General features: G+C 38.9%; 2 protein-coding genes across 2 annotated transcripts in view; one reads left to right on the plus strand and one right to left on the minus strand.

The window, feature by feature from the left end:
• The window catches only part of sema3aa (sema domain, immunoglobulin domain (Ig), short basic domain, secreted, (semaphorin) 3Aa), an 818,452-nt gene that overhangs the window by 697,090 nt on the left and 109,210 nt on the right, over window positions 1–12,152 (minus strand). The window lies entirely within an intron of this gene.
• On the plus strand, window positions 918–9,090 carry ca9 (carbonic anhydrase IX; the record flags this gene model as incomplete). Its single annotated transcript, XM_084049502.1, has 9 exons — window positions 918–1,029; window positions 4,172–4,201; window positions 4,919–5,092; window positions 6,219–6,361; window positions 6,962–7,054; window positions 7,711–7,777; window positions 7,879–8,036; window positions 8,684–8,810; window positions 9,029–9,090. 9 exons carry the CDS (start codon window positions 918–920, stop codon window positions 9,088–9,090), a joined length of 966 nt encoding a protein of 321 aa, XP_083905628.1.

A 12,152-nucleotide genomic window follows, 5' to 3' on the forward strand; every position in this document is an offset into this window, starting at 1 on the left:
AGATGAGTTCACTTTGTAGTAGTTTGCTTGCTTTGTGTCAGTGCACCCCCAGTGTGTGTGTGTGCATACAAAACAAGCCACAAGCAGGCTGCATAATGAGTACTTCAATTATATTTTGATTCCAATACTTTTGGACTTTTTTCTCAAGTAAAAATGTACTGGTTTCTACATTGTGGTATTGTTACTTTTACTTAGGTAAGTATAAATATAAGTACTTCTTCCACCACTGGATGCGATACCAGTGTCAGCCAGCCTATCCAGTGGGCATATGGATAATATATGTTGAGTATGTACAATCTATGGACAGTTAAACATTTACAGCAGCTAACCTAAGTAGTCATCTGTTCCGGTACATTGGTGTACATCCCAGCAGTTCCATGTGCAAATTTTCCATAGTAAGCATGCAGGAGACATGCCCAGAATGTATGGGGGCTTGGGCATGTATATGTATGTAGCCTGATGACTATGGCACTTTATGACACTGTGTACTTTGTCCCTTGTTTGTACTCTGTACTTTATGCACTTGTGCAGGCCAGGGAAAATGTATGTATATGTATGTATGTGGTTAATATATATATATATATATATATATATATATATATATATATTTGAGGTTCAAAGTATTTAAAAATGAAAAATGCAAATACATAAATTAATAAGTATTTTTTTTTAATACAGTACATTTACCCAATGGGGGGGAGTCTAGTGTCCTGATTGGCTGTCTCCATTCTTCCTTTATGAAGTGATCAGAGAGAGAGAGAGAGAGAGAGAGAGAGAGAGAGAGAGAGAGAGAGAGAGCGAGAGAGAAAGAGAGAGCTTGTGAGTGAGAGAGAGAGAGAGAGAGAGAGAGAGAGAGAGAGGCAGGGAGACATCAAAGGAAGTTTTCTGCAGTGAAGCTGAACGCTGTGGGGATGACGATGAAGCTGAGGATCCTCTTCCACGTTCTCTTCTTTGGTGTGCTGCGTGGAGCCTCCAGCTCATCATCCTCTTCCTCTTCAGAGGAAGAGCAGAGTGGGGGCCACTCCAAGGGTGAGTCACCATTCAGTCACTTTCTGGTTGATAACTTTAGTTGGGCTGTCATTAGGGGTCCCAGCGAAATTGCCACCCCTTATTGTATTAACACTTTTTGCTGGGGACATGTCCATTAGGCACTTTAAACTGGTCGTCCTATTTTCCAATTTTAGCAAACATTTTAACCAAACATTTTCAAAGCACCTTTATTTTCTTAATTTGCAAAAATAGCCGATCTACAAGCGACGTGTTGTGAGCTTGTAGATGGGCTACTTTTTTCTATTTTTTTAAAACGGCTCAAGTGGTCACGTTTTTCTAGTTCTTTCTTGAAATTAAGCCTCCGGGCTTTATACTAACTTATGTTATTCAAGACACTATTTCTTGACAACATCTTTGTGAATGTAAGCCTAGTTGGTTTACTTAGGGATTCATTTGGTTCAGCTGGTATAAAAATGTGAGTCGTTTTTTGATCATTGGTTTGGTGTATTTTAGAACTGAATATTAATTTCTACAGGATGCTATAGAAATTAAAGATGGAAAATTATTCATTTATTTCACAGTGACAAACGTAAGCCTATCGGGTATGTTAGTAGAGAAACATTAGTCCAATCAGATACGAGACCTAATGAGTCAACACTTTCTCATGATAACCATCCAACTACGATAAGATTTGGAAGCCAATCAAAGGTCAAACCTTAAGCATGTTAAAAGACGATAAGAGACGTTACGCACTGCCACCGATTAAGAGGTCCCATCCCAATGTTAAAGGGGTGTAAGCGATATTGTTTTCTTAAAATAAGTGTTAAATAGTTCTGTATAGTAATCACTGCTAAAGTGTTCAGTAACGGCTATCCCAGTCTTCAAGTCTTTAGTAAAACAAAATACATTTTCAGGTCCGGACACAAATTGAATCCTGTCAGGACAGTGAACTCATACTGTACAGCAGTGGTTCTCAAACTGTTTCATGTCAAGGACACCCAAAATGACACTTATTAGCCCGTGGACCCCCATTCAATGTTAATTTAACTCTGGGAGTGTCAAAATGTGGTTCCATTTGTACACTCTCAGAGTTACAGAGCCATAAGGCTCCATTTGGTTCCTAACTATCCATCATTTACCTGGGGACCCCCTGGAACTCCCTCAAGGACCCCTGAGAACTCATACCGTACAGTGTACACTGCTACAGGGTACGGATACACAAGTGAAATTGAAAGTGATGAGACAAAAAAGTCAATGGAACACTATAAAACTGAAGCTGATAATTTATTTTATGTCCAGAGCGGAGGAACGGGTGAGACGTTGTATCGTCTTGTTGAATGTTTTAACCACATGCAACCTAGCGTCCCTTCTCTGAGGGCGAACATTCAGCCGAAAAATTGCCGATCTACAAGCTCACAATGCAAGGCCAAGAGGGAATCCCCCTTGGCCAGGGGAGATAATTAGGCTTTTTGCCTTTAGGCTGAGTTGCTCAGCTTGTCCATGCCAGATAATCATCAATATTGGATGTGAAAATGCCAAAACGGATTATATTTAGTTGAGTATTGTACTAGTACAATTTCTAAGAAGGGAAACATAACATTATGAGTTAACCACTTCAAGCTTCACTACAGTATGTAACTTTTCTCTTCTACCCCGGATTTGAACCCGGTGTCCTGCGCAAGTGCTGACATTTTTACCATTGAGCTAATAGAGCCGCCTGTTTGCTCAGGGGATACATTGAATCTTGACCTTCAGGTCAAAATGTGTGTCAGATCCTGTGTCTAGACCTTTGACACAATCTACATCTCTCAATAGAAGAGCAGGGAGACAAAATACAACCACCCCAATTGTATAGGTTATATTGTATTAACATACTCTACCAGACAGATTGGAAAAAATGTAATTGTATTCATTAAACAAAGTTACATAGTGCCACTTTAAGCCCTATAGTGAAAATAACCGATCTACAAGCTCACAACACAATGCAATGCTAGGCATTGTGAGCTTATAGATCTGCTATTTTCACTATTGATATTTCTGACAATAAATGTTATTTGCTTTGAAAAATGTTAATACAGTAATGGAGTGATATTAAAAATAAAATGCACTTTCTACTATTTGTACTTTTGAATACTTAAAGTATTTCTAAAAGCATGTACGTTTGAATACCGTTTTTGTATTTTTAAAAGCAAGTACTCCAGTACTTTAACTCAAGTACAAATTTGACACTCACTTGTAGTGAATTGTACTCAAGAACTAGGTAGCCTACTGCAGGGCTTCTGCAGGGTGCCGTGACACAAGCCCAGGGGAGCTGCAGAATACTTTGATATTATTTGGAATTTGCCAATATCACTTCAGCTTAACCACTTAGACCCTCTATACTTATTCAAACGAACCTGAGTTGCATTGTACTTGGTGCATTATTTTTCCATCTGCACCAAATCTCTTCACCAATAATAGCAGTTGTATATCTGCTATTTTTGGTGAATGTTCCCCCCAGAGTGGGGATGCTGGAATTCAATTGGTTAAAAGTCAAGTATAAAGTTATTTTCAATCTGTCCTAATGGAAACAGATATTCTCTCAAGTTTTCCTTGTGACATACTTAAGGGGAAAGGTTCCTTCATTTACAGACCATAATATGACATAAATGTAATGTTCTATAAAGTACCAATGTAACTCAGGGACCGTGGATGAAAAAGTTATTTACAGGGGTGAACCTAGCCACCGGCCTACTGCTGCTTTGTCCACCATTGGAAAATGCATGAGGGCAAGTTAACTCAAATGCTGCCGGCGAGTCTGAGCAATTCAAGTAATCATTAGCGTGCAATTAACCGTTTTCCTTTGTTATACATTTTGTCCAAAACCTTTCAGGACTTTGGACTTTATATTCCAGACATGTAATCATAATTCTCAGTTAAGAAGTCAAAACTGCCAGTTTAAGTGCAGAATTTTGAGAAATCCAGTTGGAATTTTTGAAAAGCCGTAATGGCAACAGTAACATTTGTTTCTTTCCCGATTTTTTTTCTTTATGTTCCTATAATTCCTATAACATGTTATGCATCGTATGAATACACTTGTTTCCAATACCATTCTTGGTGATGAATCGTTTATGAATCATAATTGTTGCATTGTTCTGTCTATGAATTGTTTTTGATTCTTAATTGCTTTTGTCAATTCCAGGTACATCACATGAACATTGGGGATATGATGGTAAGTATGGTGACGTCTTTTTACCTTTGCAATTCCATTTGTTCTTGGACGTCATTGCTGTCGGGCAGAAACCTTCTATCCATATTTCGAGGTTGTTGTTTTTTTGTAAATGAATGCCCTAGTTAGCACAAAGGTAGCGACCGAAACACTTTCACAGAAGAAACAAATATATATATAAGGCAAGCTCACAATGTGTCACATCTCAACGCTTTGTGAATGTGGGTATTTTCGCTACTTTTGCGTGACAATCATACGACGAACTAGGCCATTCATTTGTATAAAACAATATATAAAAAGTCAGGTGTTCGGGTGGCTCAGTGGTAAAGTAGCTGCCCACCACCGCAGAGTCTGGGGGTTTGAATCCACTGCGCTGCATCCGGCTTTGTCGAGCGTCAATATGAACACAATTGGTCCGTGTTCGGGGGAGGGATATTTGTCGCTGCACGTACTCCTACGGGCTGGGGGCGGAGCCTGTCGGCGGGAAGTGTTGGGCGAGAGGAGTAGGACGAAGGTTCTATGTCCCCCAGGTGGTGGCTCCTCACCGACAGGTGAGTCAGTAGGATACAACAGCAGTGACAACACACAGACATGTGTGTGGGGAGGAAACAATTGCCATAACGACTAAAGTGGGGAGAAAAAAATATTAACATTTGAAGATACAAGGTTTCTGCCCGACAGCAACAATACTTATGTTTAACATTCCAATTGGTTGAACAGATCAGGAGTCGTGGTCCAGTGCTTTCAAGCACTGCAGTGGGACGTCCCAGTCACCCATCGATATTGACACAGATGCGGTGACCTTTGACCCCAGTCTGCTTGCCATCACGCTGGACGGTTATGATCTGACCAATGAGCATGCAGGACTCACGCTGTTCAACAATGGCCACACATGTAAGTACAGGTTCAACCGTTAATTGAACTAATCGATGTTAAAGATAAAGAAAACTTTATTGTCCATTAAATTGACATAAAATGGAAATTTGTCTTTGGCACACCAGCAGTCAGATACAACAATAAAACATTACAAAAATACACAGGTGCATTAAAATACTATATAAAAATGCACTCACATTAACACAACAACAGTGGTCATGAGCAGTGGCGATTTAGACTATTTAAACATTTTCTTATTTAAAATGTCCACAGCAGTTGGCACAAACAACGTTTCTTGTTTGCTAATTTTGCCCTAAGCCTCCTGCCCGATGGCATCAAGTGAAACTCAGAGCAATCAATCAATGTTATCAGTTCTATAAAATAATCAATAGTTGATCTGAATCGTGGGGGTTGGGGGGGGGGGAAATGTAGCTTTTTCCCTAAAATAAATTAGAAAAAGACGGGAAAAAAGGGAAATCGCAGATGTACAAGCTTACAGTGAGTTGCATTGTGATGGCATTGTGAGCTTGTACATCGGTAATGTTCCGTGCCAGTCACTGGAGCACAACCAATCAGGCTCCTACAAGTATCCAAAAATGCAAATGCTAAAAGTAAAGTACAGTATAGAAACAAAAACAATGTGCTTGAAGGACCTCTTGACCCATGTCCACCCTGTCTTCATACAATTGGTCGTCACTAATGCTCATTACAAGATGGCACCCTTCCTGTCTACTCACTGTCTCAGAAGAGGGCTGTGGACAGTTCTGAAACCCGCCTACCAGTGATTTAGATAGTCATCGATAGGTAGGTGTAGTAATTTAAAACAATATTTCAAACTTTTATTTTTGATTAATGCACGAATAATGGCTTCTATTTCAGCATGCTAAGGGGAAAGGCTTTAGTTTCTATTAGCTTAGAATGCCCACCAATGTTGTCATTGGTAGACACTAGGTTTCTGAACCGTCCATAGCGGACCAATGAGATGCAGAGTGAGTAAAATAAAATTGTACAATCTTAAAATGAACAGAGGACCACTTATATGAAGACGAGGTTGAACATGGATGAAGTGCTCCTCAAAGTACAGTACTTTGAGTAAACATACTTACTCTCCAAACCACTGTGTGTGATGTTCTATGATTCCCAGTACAGCTGAAGCTCCCAGAAAGCCTGCAGATTGTGAGCGGCTTCGACACCACGTTCCTTGCTGCTCAGCTGCATTTCCACTGGGGGACGGTGGCAGTTCCTGGGTCAGAACACACTATAGACCAAGTGCATTTCCCTGCAGAGGTGAGGCTGCTGTAATACTGTGGCTATACCACATAGTGTACTCTTTTGCAACTTAATGTCTAATCTCATGTAGGCCTACATACCTGCAGCTACTGTGTGTGGACCTATACCGAAGTGTTACCACTTTGAACCTTATGTCTAACGTCTAACCTCATGTGCACTGTACTGGTTTACTGTATGCTGCGTACTATATACGGTTGGGCTTGAAAATATTCAAACCCCACTGCAAATCTGGTTTATTGGCAGAATTCTCAAACTGTCAACTGTATGAAATAAAATAAAATCATACAAGATCTATGTAAATAGCTCAACACAACTAATATTATGAGTGGTTTCTCCAAATTCAACACAAAATGCCACTTTTAGTCTAATTAGCCCTATTTTAAGTGGTACACAAAAAATGCAAAAGTAGACAAACTACAAGCTCACAACGTGTCACATGGCGTTGTGAGCTTGTAGATCGTCTCTTTTCAAAATGCTAAAATGTTTTTTTCGTGATATAAATCGATTATATTGATTAGTTGGATTAGCTGTTGCACCCCTGCATGGAGGTTGTATGCAGCAGGACGAGTTAACGTGTCTGTTTTGATTCCCCACCAGCTGCACATTGTTCATTACAACTCTAAATATGCAGGCCTGGCAGAGGCAGCCAGCCAACCGGACGGACTGGCTGTACTGGGAGCGTTCATTGGGGTGAGTAGGCCTTAGCATGTAAGTTTGTAGTGGAGTCAAAAGTACAATATTTGCAAGTTTCAACCATGTCCTGATCCAGAAAAGGTCTGGAACTGCTGTACTAGACATGAGACAGTCAATGGACTAGACCAGGCCCGGGGGTCTTCAACAGGGGGTCCGGGACCCTTAGGAGGTCCTCAGAGTCTCTACAGGGGGGCCGCCAAATCTTTGTGTGATTATTCGTTTTTTACATTAACCACTTGAACCCTATTATCCCTATTGAGAAAAGAACTTAAGGCAAAAATAGACGATCTACAAGCTCACAACGCCTCGCGCTGCGAGGCATTGTGAGCTTGTAGATTGGCTATTTTCGACAAAAAGAGGTTTGGTGTTGGTCTATGAAATCTATGAAAATACAATGTTATACAGTATAGTGGGGGTCCCTGCTTCATCTCTCTTTCAGCTAGGGGGTCCTCGGGCTGAAAAACGTTGAAGACCCCTGGACTAGACATGACAGAACACCACTTTGGTCCTTTGAAACAAACAGTCAAACATCAGTGTCACTAAACGTCACTAAAGTGACAGTCAGTGACAATTAGCATAATTTCATGACATACTGTAAAAGAAAAAACTGTAAAATGTCAGAGAATTATCTTTAGATTTTCTTTTACTTGTAGATTGGTCTTCATGAGAATAAGGACTATGAAAAGATCTTGGCTGCACTTACTGATGTCAGCATTGAAGGTAAACTCTATTTGTTATTTTTTCAGCTGTTTCAATAGGTATAGACATTAATACCGTTTTTTTGACATCATTAAAAAAACCTTTCTTGTGTTTTCTTTTAGAGTCCAATACAGAGATCCCAGGATTCAACGTCCGTCATCTGCTTCCCAACGACCTGCGCAGGTTCTACAGATACACCGGATCTCTGACCACGCCCCCTTGCTTCCAGACGGTCACATGGACGCTCTTCAACGACACCGTCTCTCTGTCTAGACGACAAGTCAGTCAGTTATCTATCTATCTATCCCAGCCGTTCCAGCCTGGCGTTGATAATGAATGTTACAGTATGACTTTAAGTGGGATAATCCACTTCTAGGTGTGTGTTATCTTTAGCGAACTCCTCCATGTCATCTCTTTAAATACTTTGACATGCACCTAAAAGTAGATTATCCCCTCAACCTAGGGCTGGGTGATATGACTTCAAATCAATATCACAATAATTTCAAACATTTGCCTTGATTACAATTAATGAGAAATAATTTGAAAAAAATGTAAATAGCTTAGTTGTGAGCTTGTAAATCAGCTTTTTTCATTATTTTTGAACACCACTATTGAACAAAGAAATGTAATACAGGGTTAAGTGGTTGATCAGACAAATCAATTTAATCGTATATATAAAATATATATATATATATATATATTACTGTTTCTAAAAACATTTATCAACAAAAAAAATGTACTTCTTGATTGTTCGGTTATAAGTCGGTTATTGGTTCTAAATATAGATTTTAATATATTAGTTATTTTCCAGCCCTACCTCAACATATTCAATGTTTTTGGTCAATGGCGGTCGATAATAATAATTACAGAAAAGTGTGAGAGAGAAGGTCGGTTGTTGACATTCTGTGATAAAAACATTGTTTACAGATGGCAGCGCTTGAAGAAAGTCTTAAAGCAGACCAGAGCCGGAAGCTCAACAAGAACTTCAGAGTGCCACAGCTTCTCCATGGGAGAAGCGTCCTCGCATCTTTCACTGCAACCTCCAGTCCTGGAGGTAAAAAAAAGACAATGCTATATATATATATATATACTGTAACATGAAACTGTATTTCACGATTCAATGTCAATTCTTGGGGTCACGATTTTAACCCCTTGTTTGAGCCAAATCTGGGTTGAACGTGATTAGTGGAGCTCCCTCTGGTGTTGTGATTGTGGACGTCATTGACGTTTGTGAAGTAGTTTGACAGGTACATGGGTGTCTTTGTGGTGTAGCGTATCTTGTAGACCAGGCCCACAATGTGCTGCACAATGTGCTGCAATACAACATGATGTGAGCTTGTAGATCTTAATTTTCGGTGAAGAGATTTGTTGTAGAGGGAAAACGGTCAGGGGGTTAAAGGAGATCTGTCTCTATGCATGTGTGTGATTGTGCATGCAGTACTACAGTAGGCTGTTAGCTGATCTGAGTGAGCGGGAGGGGTCGTAGGGTTCATCAGCACTGAGAGCAGAGACATGATACAGCGATACAGCCAATGAAAGCCATGATAAAATACATTTAAACATATCGGATTAATGGACGGACGGATGGACTGTGTGCATATTTGGAAACGTCTGTCCTTTGCTCATGCAGCAGGGTTCTCCAGTATCGTTTGCAGGTTCCCCTGAGGGGATAATTCCTTAAATTATTAGCTACAGTAGTAGTAGCCTATGTTCGTCATGATTGGAATACTTGTTGAATAATATTTAACTGGGGTTCACCGTGACCAACCAAGGAAATTACTACCCCTATGTTTTACTATGTTTCATAATATAATAATTTATATCTGCAAAGTTATTGTTGACTAAAGTTGTAAAAGTACAATATTTGCCTCTGAGATGTAGTGAGGTAGAAGTAAAAGTAATGAAAATTGGAAATACTCCAGTAAAGTACCTCAAAATTGTACTTAAGTACAGTACTCCTTGTACTTTGTTACTTTCCATCACTGCTGACTGCATGATAATTAGTGGGCCTTGCAGTGTGCGTGTGCATGTGGTCTGGCGTTAATGTCGCATTGTTCACATAGTGTGTCCTTGTCAAGGGTGGAATGTCTAATCTCGTGAGGTAAACAAAGCCATATTGCTCACGTCAGATAAAAGTACAACCTTTGGCACGAGTCCACCAGAAGTAAATAAGCGTGACGAGCTACTGTACCGCCATGCCGTGCGGCACTACACACAGACTCTACACGTGTAAATGTCACCTTCAACTCATAAAAATTAACCTTCTTGAGACACCTACTTAAACCATTAAAACCGGGAACGCATCTGTGTAACCACTAAAACCATTATTTAATACAAAAATAGCAGATATACAAGCAAGTAGCTTGTAAATCTGCTATTTTTGAAAAATCTTGAACATTTGAGCAAATCTTTTAATATATTTTTTAAAGCGTACATAGACCTTGTATTGTGAATTTGTACTTCCGTGTACTGTTACGTACTGTCATGTACTGTTCTCATGTCTTACTAAATAAAGTACATCAATCAATCAATCAATCATTTATTTGTAACTCAAATCTTTGCTTCTGGGGGTCCCTGGAACATTTAAAAAAAAAAATCAGATGCAGTATGCAGATCTGTAATGCAGAGCAGTGATGCAATGCATTGTGAACTTGTAGATCGGCTATTTTCTCTATTAATCTTAAAATAACTATATAGATTAAGTGGTTCAAACTAAAAACTCATTACCAACAACCCTAAAGTTAATTATCCACAATGGAATGCCATTTGATATCTTGTTTAGTTTTTTACTGAACAAGAGGATGAAAAATTCAAAACATTCAAATGTTTTGGACAGCAAAGCTTCCTTCTTCAGGGTGTTGTGTGTGGACTCCGGGAAGAGGGGGCTAATGCTTTGGTGGCAGAAAGAAAATATTGAGCTTTGACCCTTTTGGAATTTGTCTCTAAAGGTGTCTCTCCAGCCTACAATGATGGGTCAAAGGCTGCAGGCATTGATGTCCGTTCATCCACTGGAGTGCAAGGTAAGCACAACACAGAGGTGGAAGTCTCACATTTTTTACTTTAAGTAAAATGATCAATACCACAATGTAGAAATAATTCATTACAAGTAAAAGTCTGGTATTCAAAATGTGTAAAAGTACAAAGGTATTTATGTCCAAAAATAATTGATACTAAAAATCCTTTGAAAATAGCAGATCTACAAGTACACGACGCGTCGCAAAGTGACGTGTTGTGAGCTTGTAGATAGGCTATTTTCAAATAGCCATGGCTGAAGTGGTTTTACAATGTAACTATAACTCAAGTTTTCAAATAATTGTAGAGGAGTAAAAGTACAATATTTGTGTTTGAGATGTAGCGGAGTAAAATAATTGAAAATTGGAAGCACTCCAGTAAAGTAAAAAATACATCAAAATGGTACTTTACTTTCCACCACTGAGCACAACACAGAGGATGTGATGGCAAATAGATAAACACTAACATAGCTTCAGATGGCTCTAGATTTATAAACAAACCACCACATGAATTATTTCCATGATTCAATTTGTGGTTTAATTGAAGCCATCCATATTTAGACATTTCTTTTAACAACTTTAAAGCTTAAAGGGATATTTCACATAAAATAAATGGGGTCATTTTGTCGTACATTCAGGCTTATGTGAGCCCCCCAGACAATTTTTAAGTTGCTTGATTCAGTATTTAGATATTTGATATTCATTTTATCAGACACTCCCCTTCATAAACAAACCCACCCAACTTCAAACTCCATTTTAACCATGATAGATTCGAAAACACCCGTCCTTGGTTCTGGTGACTCATACTGTCCCCCCTAATACGTGAGGGGCCGTGTTTTTTTGATACATTTTTTCATTTATTCAATGTATTTTTTTTATTGTATTTTTTCTTTTTTCTTCATTTTCCAATTAAAAAAAAAAGTAATTGAAAAAACATGGTCTCCTCACGTATTAGAAGGACAATATCAGTCACCAGAACCATGCAAGGACAGGTGTTTCCGATCAATCTAACATGTTTAAAATGGAGTTTGAAGTTACAATGGGTTTGTATAGGAAGGGGGTGTGTCTGATGAAATGAATAACAAATATCTAAATACTGAATCAAGCAACTTAAAAACTGTCCGGGGTGCTCCCTGGCCCGAGTAGACAATAAAATGACCAATTATTTTCGGGAAAGTGAAATATCCCTTTAAGTTCTTTGATTTCACAGTGTTATCAGTAGTTTTATCAGTAGTTGAGGCTGCCTTTGATGATTATAATATCACACATTAAACACACATATCTCACTCCTGATTACATGTGTGTTAAAAAATGTTTTCTTTCTGTTTCTCTGGTTTTTCAGCCATAGAGAGCCTGTGGGAGAGAAAAAGTAAGTTATTATAAAA

The sequence above is a fragment of the Gymnoscopelus microlampas genome (genome assembly GCF_963454915.1).
Source record: "Gymnoscopelus microlampas genome assembly, chromosome: 23".
Classification (NCBI taxonomy): Eukaryota; Metazoa; Chordata; class Actinopteri; order Myctophiformes; family Myctophidae; genus Gymnoscopelus; species Gymnoscopelus microlampas.